At 41.6% G+C, this 18,718-nt stretch overlaps 1 protein-coding gene across 1 annotated transcript in view; it reads left to right on the top strand.

Annotated features, from left to right (window-relative positions):
* Nucleotides 1–18,718, top strand: part of LOC135542189 (membrane metallo-endopeptidase-like 1) — a 43,766-nt gene that overhangs the window by 19,305 nt on the left and 5,743 nt on the right. Inside the window, exon 19 of the mRNA XM_064968958.1 lies at nt 18,479–18,598. Coding sequence (XP_064825030.1) covers nt 18,479–18,598 — 120 coding nt within the window. The remainder of the gene's footprint in view (nt 1–18,478; nt 18,599–18,718) is intronic.

Raw genomic sequence — 18,718 nt, 5'->3', positions numbered from 1 at the left:
CGCTCAATGTGGAAGTGGTCAGATGACCCGGATACCATACTACAGGACTGTTTTGCTAGCACAGACTGGAATATGTTCCGGGATTCAAACAATGGCATTGAGGAGTATACCACCACCTCAGTCACCGGCTTCATCAATAAGTGCATCGACAACGTCGTCCCCACAGTGATCATACGTACATATCCCAACCAGAAGCCTTGGTTTACAGCCAACATCCGCACCGAGCTAAAGACTAGAGTTACCGCTTTCAAGGAGTGGGACACTAACCCTGAAGCTGATAAGAAATCCCGCTATGCCCTTAGACAAACCATCAAACAGGCAAAGCGTCAATACAGGACTAAGATTGAGTCCTAATACACCAGCTCTGACGTTTGACGGAAGTGGCAGGGCTTGCAAACTATTACAGACTACAACGGGAAACCCAGCTGCGAGCTACTCAGTGACGCAAGCCTACCAGACGGGCTAAATGCCTTTTATGCTCACTGCAAGGCTAGCATCACTGAAGCATGCATGAGAGCACCAGCTGTTCCAGATGACCGTGTGATCACGCTCTCCGTAGCCAATGTAAGCAAGACCTTTAAATATATCAACATTCACAAGGCTGTGGGGCGAGACAGATTACCAGGACGTGTACTCAGAGCATGTGCGGACCAAATGGCAAGTGTCTTCACTGACATTTTCAACCTCTCCCTGACAGAGTCTGTAATACCTACATGTTTCAAACAGACCACCATAGTCCCTGTGCCCAAGAAAGCGATGGTAACCTGCCTGAATGATTACCACCCCATATCACTCACATCAGTAGCAATGAAGTGCTTTGAAAGGCTTGTCATGGTTCACATCAACAGCACCCACTCAAATTTGCATAACGCCCCAAGAGATCCACCAATGACGCAATCTCTATCGCACTCCATACTGCCTTTTCTCACCTGAACAAAAAGAACACCTATGTGAAAATGCTGTTAATTGACTACAGCTCAGCATGCAACACCATACTGCCAACAAAGCTCATCACTAAGCTAAGGACCCTGGGACTAAATACATCCTTCTGCAACTGGATCCTAGACTTCCTGGCGGGTAGTAGTGGAGTGGGTCGAGAGTAGTGGAGTGGGTCGAGAGTTTCAAGATCCTTGGTGTCCACATCACCAACAAACTATCATGGTCCAAACACACCAAGAAAGTCATAAAGAGGGCACGACAATGCCTATTGCCCCTCAGGAAACTAAAAAGATTTGGCATGGTTCCTCAGATCTTCAAAAAGTTCTACAGCTGCACCATTAAGAGCATCCTGACCGGGTACATCACTGGCAGCTATGGCAACTCCTCAGCATCCGACCGTAAGGTGCTACAGAAGGTAGTGCATACGGCCCAGTACATCACTAGGGCCAAGGTTCCTGCCATCCAGGTCCTATATACTAGGCATGTCAGAGGAAGGCCCAAATAATTGTCAGACTCCAGTCACCCAAGTCATTGACTGTTCTCTCTGCTACCGCACGGCAAGTGTTACCAGAGTGCCAAGTCTAGGCCTAAAAGGCTCGTTAGCAGCTTCTACCCCCAAGCCATAAGACTGCTGAACAATTAATGAAATGGCCACCCGTACTAATGGCCACCCCTCCTATGTTTTTACACTCCTGCCAGTAGCTGTTTATTATCTAAGCATAGTCACTTTACCCCTACCTTCATGTACAAATGACCTTGACTAACCTGTACCCTGCACATTGACTCGGTACCGATACCCCCTTTATATAGCCTCGTTATTGATATTTAATTGTGTTCTTTAAAAAAAAAATTAACTTTAGAAATATATTTACTAAATATTTTCTTAACTATATTTTCTTAAAACTGCATTGGTGGTTAAGGGCCATTTGCTATGAGACTCGAAATTGAGCTCAGGTGCATCCTGTTTCCATTGATCATCCTTGAGATGTTTCTACAACTTGATTGGAGTCCAACTGTGGTAAATTCAATTGATTGGAAATGATTTGGAAGGGCACACACACACCTGTCTACAAAAAGTACCCAGAGTTGATAGTGCATGTCAGAGCAAAATCCAAACCATGAGGACGTAGGATTGTGTCAAGCTCCGTAGAGCTCCGAGACAAGATTGTGTCGAGGCACAGATCTGGAGAAGGGTACCAAAAAACTATTCTGCAGCATTGAAGTTCCCCAGATTAAAGTGGCCTCCATCATTCTTTAATGGAAGAAGTTTGGAACCCCTAAGACTCTTCCTAGAGCTGGCCATCTGGCCAAACTGAGAAATTGGAGAAGAAGGGCCTTGGTCAGGGAGGTGACCAAGAACCCGATGATCACTCTGACAGAGCTCCAGAGTTCCTCTGTGGAGATGCGAGAACCTTCTAGAAGGACAACCATCTCTGCAGCACTCCACCAATCAGGCCTTTATGGTAGAGCAGCCAGACGGAAGCCACTTTTCAGTAAAAGGCACATGATAGCCCGCTTGGAGTTTTCCAGAAGGCACCTAAAGGACTCAGACCATAATAAACAAGATTCTCTAGTCTGATGAAACCAAGATTGAACTCGTCACATCTGGAGGAAACCTCAACCTTTGGTGAAGCATAAATGTGACAACATGGGGAGTCAAAATGTCAACGTGATAACATGACTATCATACTGTTACAGCTCATTTAAGGTGTTCATGTGAAAGAACAGTAATGATGCTATATCAGCTGCGGTTGGTGACCTTGCAGAGGAAGTAGGAGCGTTTTTATGAGCATGTCCTTATTTCTATTATAGCATGCTGGATGACTGTCATTCATATTCCATTCACCCAGCTCAATGTAACATTGATAGATTTAGGTTGCTACATGATACTCAAACTTGATGTTGCTTCAATATATCCACATAATTTTCTTACCTCATGATGCCATCTATTTTGTGAAGTGCACCAGTCCCTCCTGCAGCAAAGCACCAGCACAACATGATGCTGCCACCCCCGTGCTTCACGGTTGGGATGGTGTTCTTCGGCTTGCAAGCCTCCCCCTTTTTCCTCCAAACATAACGATGGTCATGATGTCCAAAGAGTTATATTTTTGTTTCATTAGGCCAGAGGACATTTCTCCAAAAAGTACGATCTTTGTCCCCATGTGCAGTTGCAAACCGTAGTCTGGCTTTTTTATGGTGGTTTTGGAGCAGTGGCTTCTTCCTTGCTGAGCGGCCTTTCAGGTTGTGTCGATATGGGACTTGTTTTACTGTGGATATAGATACTCTTGTACAAGTTTCCTCAAGCATCTTCACAAGGTCCTTTGCTGTTGTTCTGGGATTGATTTACACTTTTCGCACCAAAGTATATTCATCTCGAGGAGACAGAATGTGTCTCCTTCCTGAGGGGTATGATGGCTGCGTGGTCCCATGGTGTTTATACTTGCATACTATTGTTTGTACAGATGAACATGGTACCTTCAGGCTTTTGGAAATTGCTCCCAGGGATGTACCATACTTGTGGAGGTCTACAATCTTAAATCTGAGTTATTTTTATTTTCCCATGATGCCAAGCACAGTGGCACTGAGTTTGAAGGTAGGCCTTGAAATACTTCCACAGGTACACCTCCAATTGACTCAAATGATGTCAATTAGCCTATCAGAAGCTTCTAAAGCCATGACATCATTTTCTGGAATTTTCCAACTGTTTAAAGGCACAGTCAACTTAGTGTATGTAAACTTCTGACCCACTGGAATTGTGATACTTTAAACAATTGTTGAAAAAATTACTTGTGTCGTGTACATAACCGACTTGCCAAAACTATAGTTTGTTAACAAGAAATTTGTGGAGTGGTTGAAAAACGAGTTTTAATGACTCCAACCTAATTGTATGTAAACCTCTGACTTCAACTGTATATTTAGTATAGTTTATAGAAATGTTTTAACTTTTTCATGTTTCACAATTTTTATGAAATTCACTGAGTAGGATAGTCCTCCCCTTTCTCCTCTGAAGAATATCCACTGTGCTGTATGCTGATTACATTAGAATCAACATAATTTGGATCTTGAACTCACAACTTTTTGGTTGTTAGCTAACGGAAGTTCCTGCTGCGCCACCAATTCTGTAGACATAATGGAGATCGGCTATACATTTATTGCCGAAGAATACAGTTTTGCACTTTGCCTAAAGTGGCAGGACAAATGAAGTCATTATATATGAAAACTTGGTGTTGTTTCTATAAAATGACAGTATGCTGCTGTATTCTGATTTCAATAACTTTAAAATCTTGTATACGTTTGTAGCATGACCACAATTGGAACAGAGCCTTAAATGGGAATTCAATTTGAACTCATAACATCTCAGCAACCTCTCATGTCCTGCTTCAGTGTAGCTAAAGCGTAAAATCTGTGAGCATGGAAGAGATATGGGCCAAGAAGCAAGTAAATAATTATCCAATTATCACCACCAACATAATATTAACATAAAACTAGCAGTTCTCAAGAACTTAGAGAATACATCAACTCTTTGGAGATTTGAACAATGGCAGTGCATTGATGTTTCTGCCGTGCCACTAGGTTCATTACTTGGAAAATATATTAATGAAGTGTTTGATGGTTATGCCGAAGCAAGTAAAGCGCCTCATTTGACACAGTCTGTTCTGCAAATTTAGGAAGAGATTATGTCAGTAATGACATGCACTGTAAAGAGGTTATTGTGTATATTCCAGTAAGTTAATGACAGCGTATTGCCAAAAGTTGCTGTGAATTTGTCATTTCTTACCTGGACACTACTAGTTAATAAGTTATTTTAACATTCAGAAGAATTTACTGGCAAAACATTGCTAGTAATCTACAGGACACTTGCTGCCACTCCTTGCCAGTAACCTACTTAGCCATCAAATCATCAAATCAAATCCAGCTTTATTTATACAGCACATTTCAGACATGGAATTCAGACATACTATTTAATGAAGCTGCCATCATTGAGAGTTTTCTGTATAGTTGTCAAATGTTGGTGGGGTATATTATTCTGTTTTAATGTAACACCTGAATCACTATGATAAATATAATCATTTTTCTTGAGTGTATTTTTAACAAAACGGAGATATACTTTGATGTCCAACATGTAGGAATGCAGGTGTAATCAGTTATTGACACAGACATTCTGGTGTAGCAGGATGATCAGAATGCATTGAACCTAGAGGTTCTGAGTTCAAATCCCAGGTAAGGACATGAGGAATAATAATTGCTGTTTAAATAAAACATACACACTGTAGTCAAAAATGTTAGTTAAAGCTCTGTGTGTGTATCATAACACATTTATTTTCAGGTCATCATCTGTGAAATCTTGTGAATTTTAATTGACGTGAAAGGTTATGCGATCGCGTGAAAATCCATGTGAAATTTAGTGTGAAAATCCACATCACCATGTGAATTGTTCCAAAAACACATGGTTTCACATGATTTCACATGTGCAAAACGTGATTTTCCACATGTGAAATCATGTGGTTTTTCTATAAGGGCTGGCTCACCTCCACTCTCACCTCATTGAGAACAATGACTGGAGGTAATCCGTTCTGCTGTTGATAGTTTCAGGCTCCAGTGCACACAAACTTTGTGGCAAAAAAAAACATGGACTTGGCTTGGGGCGCCAGCAACAATGAATGTAACTCAGACAATGCTGCAATGATTAGTCAGATGTGAAGAATTTTGTTTCATTCACTTGATATAAAAGGTTGCATGAGGTGGAAATTCTACCACGGGGCACTCAAAGTCAATCTTAAATGGAGTGGTTCCAACAAACATGAAGTACCATAGTGAACGTCTGTCAGGAGCTCCCACGGGGCAGTGATTTAGCTTATTCATTCATCATTAACGTTTACTTCATTCATGTGACCGACCAATACCTCACAAGGCTTCTTCTCTAAACTGACACCTTGAAACTGAGATGACTTTCATTCTCAAAACAAGGGTCTGGGCGTTCTGCCAAATTGCAGATACTGATATTGAGGGTTCGTTCAATCAGTCACTTGCATGAACACAGAAATTGTTAAATAGAAAAGCACCAACATACAATGTTCCATCACATACCATTCTCTTATCTCGTGTGATAATAATCATTATATTTTAATGTAAGCATTTTGATTTTAGCTTCAATATCAAAATATTCTATACACCTATTAAAGTAATGGAAATCAACACAGAAAAAACACATAATTTCAAACCCTTCATTTTGGGTTATACATTCTAATTAGTAGGGTAATACTATTATCATAATAAAAGGTTATACTTTTATTAGCAGGAGTGAATTTATCAAGAATACACATACACAGCATATTAAATAACACAATTTAGACAAACTAAGAAATAAAGAACATGTTGCAGCCCATTGGGCAATTTGGGATCCCCAACTTCCAAACAGGGATTCCAACCAAGTTGCAGATGTCCACTCTGGTTGTGGGGAATTATTCTTAGCAACAGTAGCAATGTATTCGGCGAGATCAGTTATATTAGAAGAGTGATCTGGGACAAAAGTACAACATTCATCGCCAATGATTGCACAAGTGCCCCCTTGACCTGACAAAAGATAGTCTCTCTGTTTTGCAAAGCCAATTTAAGCATTTCATTTAGCATTTCCAATTTTCTCTACGTCTCTAGAGATCTCCTGAATCTGGTCTAGGGCACATGCATAGTGACTTTCACAGGGAAGAGAGAATACATGTTATAACAGTTTCACACCAACCTTTAAAAGAATGAGATTGGGGCAAAGTTTGCCCAAGCTACAATCTAGTGGCTCTCCTCACAATTTATAGGCATAGCTCTGTCTATAGAAGCCTCGCCTTTCCAAATCCTAATTATAACTATTGATAAATTATCCAACCCAAATTTAGAATGACAGTTCTTAGTGCTTCACGTTGGTTCTATCACTTTAATTTAAGACCCTCAACTTAGCACACACCAGTAATGGCGGAATGTAAATTGACATTGACATACAGTATATTTCTCTTATTTTTCTAACATTAACATTTCACATCACGGCCCCAATTTGTGGTAATGACAGGTTGGTATCTCAATGCATTCTTAGTCTAAATTACACTCAATTTCGCAGTGTGCAGACCTCCACAATCAACCTGATACCCCAAATAAACAATTTTGGATAAGCCTAAATCAATTACGTGCACGGTTGACCCCCCCTCCCCCTCCCGGCACTCATCCTTCTGCCGTTTTCTTCATGTTCTTCTTCAGATATAGTGTTTCATTTTGTCCTCCTAATGGCACATGTTCAAAGTGGATGGCCCTTGATAATGTCTCTCACCTGAGCCTCCACTATCCTTTACAGTCCATTATGTCTTTGTCCATTTTTCGACCAGTACACCAACAGTATGACATGAACTTATGTCGCACTCCCGAGAGAAAAGGCATTTGATAGCTTCGACTGGATGCTTTGTGCAGGGTGCTGGCTCGGATCAGGTCTCACGGAAGATGTGGTGAAGGACCGTACTGAACGCCATTATTATTGTTAGGGGGGGTTTGAGGTACACACTGTTCTTGGTAGAATTATCCCTTCCATGCATCTAGATACCATCTGTGGTCACCTTCGCCATAACCTCGAGAGGGGACAGACCAGAACAACAGTTTAGTTTAGGGCATTTCTGATTTAGGAAATCCAGATACAGTAAATAATTTATGACAATGTATTACTACTACCAATACTCTTAACACACAGTTGAAAATATTTTTTCTCAAATTGGCTTCTACTCCCCTATCATCTTGCCGATCTCACCGCAGAGTTACAGGGTCAGAGAGTTAGAGGGCTAAGGGAGAATCCTTAGGGAGAAATCAAGACCATCCAGCAGACCCAATCTGGTGAGATTTGTTACTGAAGCAAGATAAAAAACAAAGAAAACAAAACAACAACAGCAATACAAATATAATCCTCGAGGTGGAGAAAACTTCAGTCCATTTGGAGTAACTGTCAACCATTTCCACCATTTTTTTCCTTTTACTGGCAGGCATGTGAAGAAAATCTATTTGCATATTTACCAAAGGCCCAGGGGACCGGTAATTCCCCCTTTGGACACGACTCACATCGTGATACATGCGTCCAAGAAAACAACAATACTGCCTGTTAAATCAAAAATAAACTAATTAGAATAACAAATCAAATTAGAATTAAAACTCTTGATAACTCCATCCATAATTATTTACATAGCCCATTTAAATCTCACTCAATGTCTCTAGTCCTTCTAGTGCAGGTGATCAGGCCTCCCCAGGAATTCAGAACAGAGGTCCGAGGTCAGTCAGCCCAATTCAGTGAGTGTTTGTTTCCCTGTACCTTAGACATTATTTAAAGATATTTCAAACATTTTGTGTATCAGGCTTACATTGGGTTATTCAGTACATTTCTTATCAAGATAATTTACATGTGTGCAACCAAAACGCTGACAATAGAAAATTCAGAAAATGTAAATTGTGTACAGCATCCTTTCTAACCTGTGAGTAGGTGGGTTGTGTGAGGGTGCTGGCGTGTGTGGAAAAAAAATCATAGGGTAAAAACAAACTAAATGGCCAGGCCTAACTTAATTTGGGAGCTCCCTTAACCTCTAGCGTCGAGCAATCCCGTATCCGGGAGCGTATTCATAGCCTCAAGCTCATTACCATAACGCAAATCAAATCAAATTTTATTTGTCACATACACATGGTTAGCAGATGTTAATGCGAGTGTAGCGAAATGCTTGTGCTTCTAGTTCCGACAATGCAGTAATAACCAACAAGTAATCTAACTAACAATTCCTAAACTACTGTCTTATACACAGTGTAAGGGGATAAAGAATATGTACATAAGGATATATGAATGAGTGATGGTACAGAGCAGCATAGGCAAGATACAGTAGATGGTATCGAGTACAGTATATACATATGAGATGAGTATGTAAACAAAGTGGCATAGTTAAAGTGGCTAGTGTTACATGTATTACATAAGGATGCAGTCGATGATATAGAGTACAGTATATACGTATGCATATGAGATGAATAATGTAGGGTAAGTAACATTATATAAGGTAGCATTGTTTAAAGTGGCTAGTGATATATTTACATTTCCCATCAATTCCCATTATTAAAGTGGCTGGAGTTGAGTCAGTGTCAGTGTGTTGGCAGCAGCTACTCAATGTTAGTGGTGGCTGTTTAACAGTCTGATGGCCTTGAGATAGAAGCTGTTTTTCAGTCTCTCGGTCCCAGCTTTGAGGCACCTGTACTGACCTCGCCTTCTGGATGATAGCGGGGTGAACAGGCAGTGGCTCGGGTGGTTGATGTCCTTGATGATCTTTATGTCCTTCATGTAACATCGGGTGGTGTAGGTGTCCTGGAGGGCAGGTAGTGTGCCCCCGGTGATGCGTTGTGCAGACCTCACTACCCTCTGGAGAGCCTTACGGTTGAGGGCGGAGCAGTTGCCGTACCAGGCGGTGATACAGCCCGCCAGGATGCTCTCGATTGTGCATCTGTAGAAGTTTGTGAGTGCTTTTGGTGACAAGCCGAATTTCTTCAGCCTCCTGAGGTTGAAGAGGCGCTGCTGCGCCTTCTTCACGATGCTGTCTGTGTGAGTGGACCAATTCAGTTTGTCTGTGATGTGTATGCCGAGGAACTTAAAAAACTTGCTACCCTCTCCACTACTGTTCCATCGATGTGGATAGGGGGGTGTTCCCTCTGCTGTTTCCTGAAGTCCACAATCATCTCCTTAGTTTTGTTGACATTGAGTGTGAGGTTATTTTCCTGACACCACACTCCGAGGGCCCTCACCTCCTCCCTCTAGGCCGTCTCGTCGTTGTTGGTAACCAAGCCTACCACTGTTGTGTCGTCCGCAAACTTGATGATTGAGTTGGAGGCGTGCGTGGCCACGCAGTCGTGGGTGAACAGGGAGTACAGGAGAGGGCTCAGAACGCACCCTTGTGGGGCCCCAGTGTTGAGGATCAGCGGGGAGGAGATGTTACCTACCCTCACCACCTGGGGGCGGCCCGTCAGGAAGTCCAGTACCCAGTTGCACAGGGCGGGGTCGAGACCCAGGGTCTCGAGCTTGATGACGAGCTTGGAGGGTACTATGGTGTTGAATGCCGAGCTGTAGTCGATGAACAGCATTCTCACATAGGTATTCCTCTTGTCCAGATGGGTTAGGGCAGTGTGCAGTGTGGTTGAGATTGCATCGTCTGTGGACCTATTTGGGCGGTAAGCAAATTGGAGTGGGTCTAGGGTGTCAGGTAGGGTGGAGGTGATATGGTCCTTGACTAGTCTCTCAAAGCACTTCATGATGACGGAAGTGAGTGTTACGGGGCGGTAGTCGTTTAGCTCAGTTACCTTAGCTTTCTTGGGAACAGGAACAATGGTGGCCCTCTTGAAGCATGTGGGAACAGCAGACTGGTATAGGGATTGATTGAATATGTCCGTAAACACACCAGCCAGCTGGTCTGCGCATGCTCTGAGGGCGCGGCTGGGGATGCCGTCTGGGCCTGCAGCCTTGCGAGGGTTAACACGTTTAAATGTTTTACTCACCTCGGCTGCAGTGAAGGAGAGACCTCATGTTTCCGTTGCAGGCCGTGTCAGTGGCACTGTATTGTCCTCAAAGCGGGCAAAAAAGTTAGTCTGCCTGGGAGCAAGACATCCTGGTCCGTGACTGGGCTGGATTTCTTCCTGTGGTCCGTGATTGACTGTAGACCCTGCCACATGCCTCGTGTCTGAGCCGTTGAATTGAGATTCTACTTTGTCTCTGTACTGACGCTTAGCTTGTTTGATAGCCTTGCGGAGGGAGTAGCTGCACTGTTTGTACTCGGTCATGTTACCAGACACCTTGCCCTGATTAAAAGCAGTGGTTCGCGCTTTCAGTTTCACGCGAATGCTGCCATCAATCCACGGTTTCTGTTAGGGAATGTTTTAATCGTTGCTATGGGAACGACATCTTCAACGCACGTTCTAAATGAACTCGCACACCAAATCAGCGTATTCGTCAATGTTGTTATCTGACACAATACGAAACATGTCCCAGTCCACGTGATGAAAGCAGTCTTGGAGTGTGGAGTCAGCTTGGTCGGACCAGCGTTGGACAGACCTCAGCGTGGGAGCTTCTTGTTTTAGTTTTTGTCTGTAGGCAGGGATCAGCAAAATGGAGTCGTGGTCAGCTTTTACGTTTCCTATTCATGAAAATCGCAAATGAAATTAAATAAATATATTGAAACACAAGCGTAGCCTTTTGTTAACAACACCGTCATCTCAGATTTTCAAAATATGCTTTAACCAAAGCTACACAAGCATTTGTGTAAGAGTATTGATAGCCTAGCATAGCATTAAGCCTAGCATTCAGCAGGCAACATTTTCACAAAAACAAGAAAAGCATTCAAATAAAATCATTTACCTTTGAAGAACTTCGGATGTTTTCAATGACGAGACTCTCAGTTAGATAGCAAATGTTCATTTTTTCCAAAAAGATTAAAAAGATTATTTGTGTAAGAGAAATAGCTCCGTTTTGTTCATCACGTTTGGCTAAGAAAAAAAAACGAAAATGCAGTCAACACAGAGCCAAACTTTTTTCCAAATTAGCTCCATAATATCGACAGAAACATGGCCAACGTTGTTTAGAATCAATCCTCAAGGTGTTTTTCACAATTCTATTCGATGAAAAATCATTCCTGGCAGTCGGTTTCTCATTCGAGGCAAACGGAAAAATACTGCAGCTAGAGATTACGCAATAATTGCGACTGAGGACACCAAGCGACTACCTGGTAGATGTAGTGTCTTATGGACAATCTTCCAATGATATCCCTACAAATACATCACAATGCTGCAGACACCTTGGGGAAAACGTGGAAAACGTAAGCTGACTCCAAGCTCCTCCACAGCCATATAAGGAGTCATTGCCATGAGGTGGTTACAAAAAATGCGGCACTTCCTGATTGTATTTTTATCTGTAACATCAGTTCTGTGGCACTCACAGACAATATCTTTGCAGTTTTGGAAACGTCAGAGTGTTTTCTTTCCAAAGCTGTCAATTATATGCATAGTCGAGCATCTTTTCGTGACAAAATATCTTGTTTAAAATGGGAACGTTTTTCATCCAAAAATTAAAATAGCGCCCCCCTATATCCAAGAATTAACAGCTGGATCCGGGTAGCTTTAACTGCTCTCCCAAGGCACTTGCCTGAGGAAGCCTTTCAAAGGGAGAGATACAAAACCTGGACCAGTACAAAACCGAGACCAGTACAAATCAGCGGGGCTAGAAAATCTGGACCCTCTCTTTCTAAAACTATCCGCCGCCATTGTTGCAACCCCTATTACCAGCCTGTTCAACCTCTCTTTCGTATCGTCCGAGATCCCTAAAGATTGGAAAGCTGCCGCGGTCATCCTCCTCTTCAAAGGGGGTGACACCCTAGACCCAAACTGTTACAGACCTATATCCATCCTGCCCTGCCTATATAAAGTCTTCGAAAGCCAAGTTAATAAACAGATCACTGACCATTTCGAATCCCACCACTGTGCAATCCGGATTCCGAGATGGTCACGGGTGCACCTCAGCCACGCTCAAGGTACTAAACAATATCATAACCGCCATCGATAAAAGACAGTACTGTGCAGCCGTCTTCATCAACCTGGCCAAGGCTTTCGACTCTGTCAACCACCTTATTCTTATCGGCAGACTATGGCAGGCGAAAACCTGAGAAAAATCCAACCAGGAAGTGGGAAATCTGAGGTTTGTAGTTTTTCAAAGCTTGGCCTACCGAATACATAGTGTCTATGGAGTCAAATTGCACTTCCTACGGCTTCCACTAGATGTCAACCGTCTTTAGAAACTTGTTTCAGGCTTCTGCTATAAAGGAGGGGGGAATGGGAGCTGAATGAGTCAGTAGTCTGGCAGAGTGTCTCATGCTCGTGACGCGCGCTCCCGACAGAGTTAGCTCTCGTTCCAGTGCTTTTCTTCAGACATAGGAATTCTCCGAATGGAACATTATTGCTGTTTTATGTTAAAAACATCCTAAAGATTGATTCCATACATCGTTTGACTTGTTTCTACGACCTGTAACGGAACTTTCTGAGTTTTTGTCTGGACGAAGTGCTCGCGCTTCATGAAGATGGATTACTGGGCTGAAAACGCTAACAACAAGTGGATATTTGAACATAAATGATGGACTTTATGGAACTTTATGGAACAAATCAGTCATTTATTGTCGAACTGGGATTCCTGGGAGTGCCTTCTGATGAAGATCATCAAAGGTACGTGGATATTTATAGTGTTATTTCTAACTTCTGTTGACTCCAACATGGTGGATATTTCTTTGGCTGGATTGGACTCCGAGCGCCATTCTCAGATTATGCTTTTTCCGTCAAGTTTTAAAAAAATCTGACATTAATCTAATCGGTTGCATTAATCTACTATTACTAATACACATGGATCACTCTCAAACAACATATTGCTTTTCCCCCATTGCAAGGTTTAAAACAAAACAAATATGGATAAAGTTATTGTTTTCATTTTAGTCTACCCTAACAATGTTACACTATATATTTATTTCAAATTTGTTGGATATTCACTTTCTGCTTCACACTTATTAAATGTCTATTATTTTAAGATTAACATGTAATGCTTTGGAGGGATCAATACGTATTAACTGAGCTGGCATGGTCTATCAGTCCCCTGTAGATAGCATGGTGCTCTGTCCATAATAAGTCTCTACTGAGCAAGTTAAAATGGTTGAGTAGGTGAATACAGAAAATCATTGGGTCTATTTAGGGTATGGGATTTATTTCAAAATGTATTACCAGGGTGGAGAAAGTCTCATAAGCATTTATAGTTTTATTGGTTAGGTTTAATTCAAGTCCCGTACAATGCTTTAACCGTATCTTTATCAAATGATCCATAAAGGGACCACTGAAGATTACTCCAAATTTTTTACACCACTTAAGCACGTTGATGTGTGGGTGTGCAAGTTGTATATTTTTATTATTTCTATTGTTACTTCATCAGATTTCTAGTAACCCATTATACTCAATATTATGTTACTTTATCTCTAGTAACCCATTACACGTGTTTTACATCACAAATTCCTCCCCTACACCAGTGTTCTATTCATACAGGGGTTTGAATATTCACTCTAGTGCTCTATTTAACAGAATATTTGGGAATAGTACGTTCTCCTTTCATATCTCCACATACATAATAACGTTGTACCATCAAACTCCACTGATGAGTCATGTTATCCTCATGTATTCTAAAGGCATGTTACCCTCAGAGACATGTTATCCTTGTTACTAATGAGACGTGTAATCACGTTATCCTCTGAGACATGTTATCATGTAATCCTCGTTACTTATCGAGACATGTTATCTTCCACCTGTAGATCCAACGGGTGGTGGTGGACAAAACCCTAGATAACATTACAGACTGAAAAACTAAATTCACAGAACTGGTTGGGGCATTCATTCCCCTCTTTCACACGTGAGCTAGTCCCGACAGCTCTCATTCACTCAGTAATTTACAGCTAATTTTCAATCTCTTATAATCCAATTTTCAATCAGTTTATGATCATATTTTAATCACTCTTAATATCCAAATTTCAATCAGTTTAATAAGCCATTTCTCACAATCACACAACTTTCACATCCACATTCCCAAACACACTCTGTAATCTCCCTTATTACCCATGTGCATCTTCAACAATTTTCTTGTCATTACTTGCTATGCACCATATGTATATCCTGTAGATACAGTGGAAGTCAGAAGTTTACATACTGTACACCTTAGCCAAATACATTTAAACTCAGTTTTTCACAATTCCTGACATTTAATCAGAGAAAAACTTCCCCGTCTTAGGTCAGTTAGGATCACCACTTTATTTATGTGAATATAATACTAGAGAATGATTTATTTCAGCTTTTATTTATTTCATCACATTCCCAGTGGGTTAGAAGTATACTCAATGAGTATTTGGTAGCATTGTTTAACTTGGGTCAAACGTCCACAGCCTTCCCACAATAAGTTGGGTGAATTTTGGCCCATTCCTACCGACAGAGCTGATGTAACAGTCAGGTTTGTAGGCCTCCTTGCTCGCACACGCTTTTTCAGTTCTGCCCACACATTTTCTATAGGATTGAGGTCAGGGCTTTGTGATGGCCACTCCAAATCCTTGACTTTGTTGTCCTTAAGCCGTTTTGCCACAACTTTGAAAGTATGCTTGGGGTCATTGTCCATTTGGAAGACCGATTTGCGACCAAGCTTGAACTTTCTGACTGATGTCTTGAGATGTTGCTTCAATATATCCACATAGTTTTCCTGCCTCATGCTGCCATCTATTTTGTGAAGTGCACCAGTCCCTCCTGCAGCAAAGCACCCCCACAACATGATGCTGCCACCCCCGTGCTTCACGGTTGGGATTGTGTTCTTCGGCCTGCAAGCCTCCCCCTTTTTCCTCCAAACATAATGATGGTCATTATGGCCAAACAGTTCTATTTTTGTTTCATCAGACCAGAGGACACTTCTCCAAAAAGTATGATCTTTGTCCCCATGTGCAGCTGCAAACCACAGTCTGGCTTTTTATGGCGGTTTTGGAGCGGTGGCTTCTTCCTTGCTGAGTGACCTTTCAGATTATGTTGATATAGGACTTGTTTTACTGTGAATATAGATACTTTTGTACCTGTTTCCTCCAGAATCTTCACAAGGTCCTTTGCTGTTGTTCTGGGATTGATTTGTACATTTTGCACCAAAGTACGTTAATTTATAGGAGACAGAACGCGTCTCCTTCCTGGGCGGTATGACGGATGCGTGGTTCCATGGTGTTTATACTTGCGTACTATTGTTTGTACAGATGAAAGTGGTAACTACTGGTGTTTGGAAATTGCTCCCAAGGATGAACCAGACTTGTGGAGGTCTACAAAAATATTTCTGAGGTCTTGGCTGATTTCTTTTGATTTTTCCGTGATGTCAAGCAAAGAGGCACTGTGTTTCAAGGTAGGGCTTGAATTACAGCCACGCCTCCAATTGACTCAAATGATGTCAATTAGCCTATCAGAGGCTTCTAAAGCATGACATAATTTTTGGGAATTTTCCAAGCTGTTCAAAGGCACAGTCAACTTAGTGTATGTAAACTTCTGACCCCCTGGAATTGTGATACAGTGAATTATAAGTGAAATAATCTGTCTGTAAACAATTGTTGGAAAAATTACTTGTGTCATGCACAAAGTAGATGTCCTAACCGACGTGCCAAAACTATAGTTTGCTAACAAGAAATTTGTGGAGTGGTTGAAAAATATGTTTTAATGACTCCAACCTAAGTGTATGTAAACTTCTGACTTCAACTGTAGATATTTATTATAAATGCCTGTAGACAGCTGTCAGCGAGGCTTTCCATGGTACCATTACGTCCTCGCTCTAGTCTTCTCGTTAGACTAGTGAACAGCCTTCTCTCTATAAGAATATGAGTACCTTTTTATGCATTGGTCGCCTTCATTTTATTTTGTATAATTAATTTGTTATACTGATTCATTTATAATTGACTTACTGAAATCAGTTACCATCCCTCAATTGTTCGCGGATGATACATCTCTTCCTGGGCAGCTCATAGTAAGGCTCTTGTTTGGGCGGGTCTCGTCCTCTTTTGGTCAGACAGGAATTTCCCTCATGCGTCATACAATGCCACCCCCCCCCCCACCCCCCACTGGAAAGCTCGGCAGGCAGAATGAATAATCCAGTTTGTGACGTCAATATTTTGTGGAAATTCTTACACAGGGACACTTCAAAGTCAATCATAAATGAATCATTGTTTATTATCAGCGCGCTGAAGAGGTTCCAACAAACTTGATGCACCATAGTGAACATCTGTCAGGAGTTCTCAAGGGGCAGTCATTAATTCTCTTATATAATGCAGACAAGTCATATTTGCATGATTGAGCTTATCTATAATTAATTCATCCAACCAATATTGGGTCATGCATGTGACAGATCAATACCTCACGAGGCTTCTTCTCTAAGCTGAGACCTTGAAACTGAGATACAATGGCTTACGAAAGTATTCACCCCCTTGGCATTTTTCCTATTTTGTTGCCTTACAACCTGGAATTAAAATGGATAGGCCATTCCAAGACGCTTAAATGTTTCCCCTTAAACCAGTCGAGTGTTGCTTTAGCAGTATGCTTAAGGTCATTGTCCTGCTGGAAGGTGAACCTCCGTCCGTCTCAAATCTCTGGAAGACTGAAACAGGTTTCCCTCAAGAATGTCCCTGTATTTAGTGCAACCCATCATTCTTTCAATTCTGACCTGTTTCACAGTCCCTGCCGATGATAAACATCCCCACAGCATGATGCTGCCACCACCATGCTTCACTGTGGGGATGATATTCTCGGGGTGATGAGAGGTGTTGGGTTTGCGCCAGACATAGTGTTTTCCTTGATGGACAAAAAGCAACATTTTAGTCTCATCTGACCAGAGTACCTTCTTCCATATGTTTGGGGAGTCTCCCACATGCCTTTTGGCGAACACCAAAAAATATATATTTAAGAGATGGCTTTTTTCTGGCTACTCTTCCGTAAAGCCCAGCTCTGTGGAGTGTACAGCTTAAAGTGTTCCTATGGCCAGATACTCCAATGTCCGCTGTGGAGCTTTGCAGCTACTTCAGGGTTATCTCTGGTCTCTTTGTTGCCTCTCTGATTAATTCCCTCCTTGCCTGGTCTATGAGTTTTGGTGGGCAGCCCTCTCTTGGCAGGTTTGTTGGGGTGCGATATTCTTTCCATTTTTTAATAATGGATTTAATGGTGCTCTGTGGGATGTTCAAAGTTGCAGATATTTTTTAAACCCAACCCTGTACTTCTCCACAACTTCATCCTTAACCTGTTTGGAGAGCTCCTTGATCTTCATTGTGTCGCTTGCTTGGTGGTGCCCCTTGCATAGTGGTGTTGCAGACTCTGGGGCCTTTCAGAACAGAGATATATATACACATATATACATACTGAGATCATGTGACCGATCATGTGACACTTAGATTGCACACAGGTGGACTTTATTTAACTAATTATGTGACTTCTGAAGGTAATTGGTTGCACCAGATCTTATTCAGGGGCTTCATGTCAAAAGGGGGTGAATACATATGCACGCACCACTTTTCCATGTTTTATTTTTATTAAAACAAGTTATTTTTTAAATTTCACTTCACCAATTTGGACTATTTTGTGTATGTCCATTACATGAAATCCAAATAAAAATGAAATTGAAACTACAGGTTGTAATGCAACAAAATAGGAAAAACACCAAGGGGTGTGAATACTTTTGCAAGGCACTGTATCTTTCGTTCTCAAAATAAGGGTCTGGGCGTACTGCCAAAATGCAGATACTGATCGTGAAGGTTCATTCAAATCAGTCACTTGCATGAAAACGGTTATTAGAAAAGCACACACATAGAAATTGGTAAAAAGAAAAGCACCAACATTAGTTTCCATCACAACGATTATAGACGGTCTTAGTTCATTTGGCCCGATCTGTTCCTTGTACAATTCTCTCTGTCCCCTTTCCTAGTATTCCCTGCCGGTATCCTGCAACCTCCTTTCTTCAGTAAGCAGCAGCTCCAGGCCCTGAACTTTGGTGGAATAGGGATGGTTATTGGACATGAGATCACCCACGGGTTTGATGACAATGGTGAGGCAGTCCTCATATTTACAGTCACTGTCCATATCTGTGTCCAATGCGTTGCAAAATCATTTCTAGTATAGAGCATTAATTCATGGGAAAATGTCAAAGAGATTGCATCACAATTAA

The sequence above is a fragment of the Oncorhynchus masou genome, chromosome 6 (assembly GCF_036934945.1).
Source record: "Oncorhynchus masou masou isolate Uvic2021 chromosome 6, UVic_Omas_1.1, whole genome shotgun sequence".
Taxonomy (NCBI): Eukaryota; Metazoa; Chordata; class Actinopteri; order Salmoniformes; family Salmonidae; genus Oncorhynchus; species Oncorhynchus masou.
This window is presented reverse-complemented; position numbering and strand designations above follow the sequence as displayed.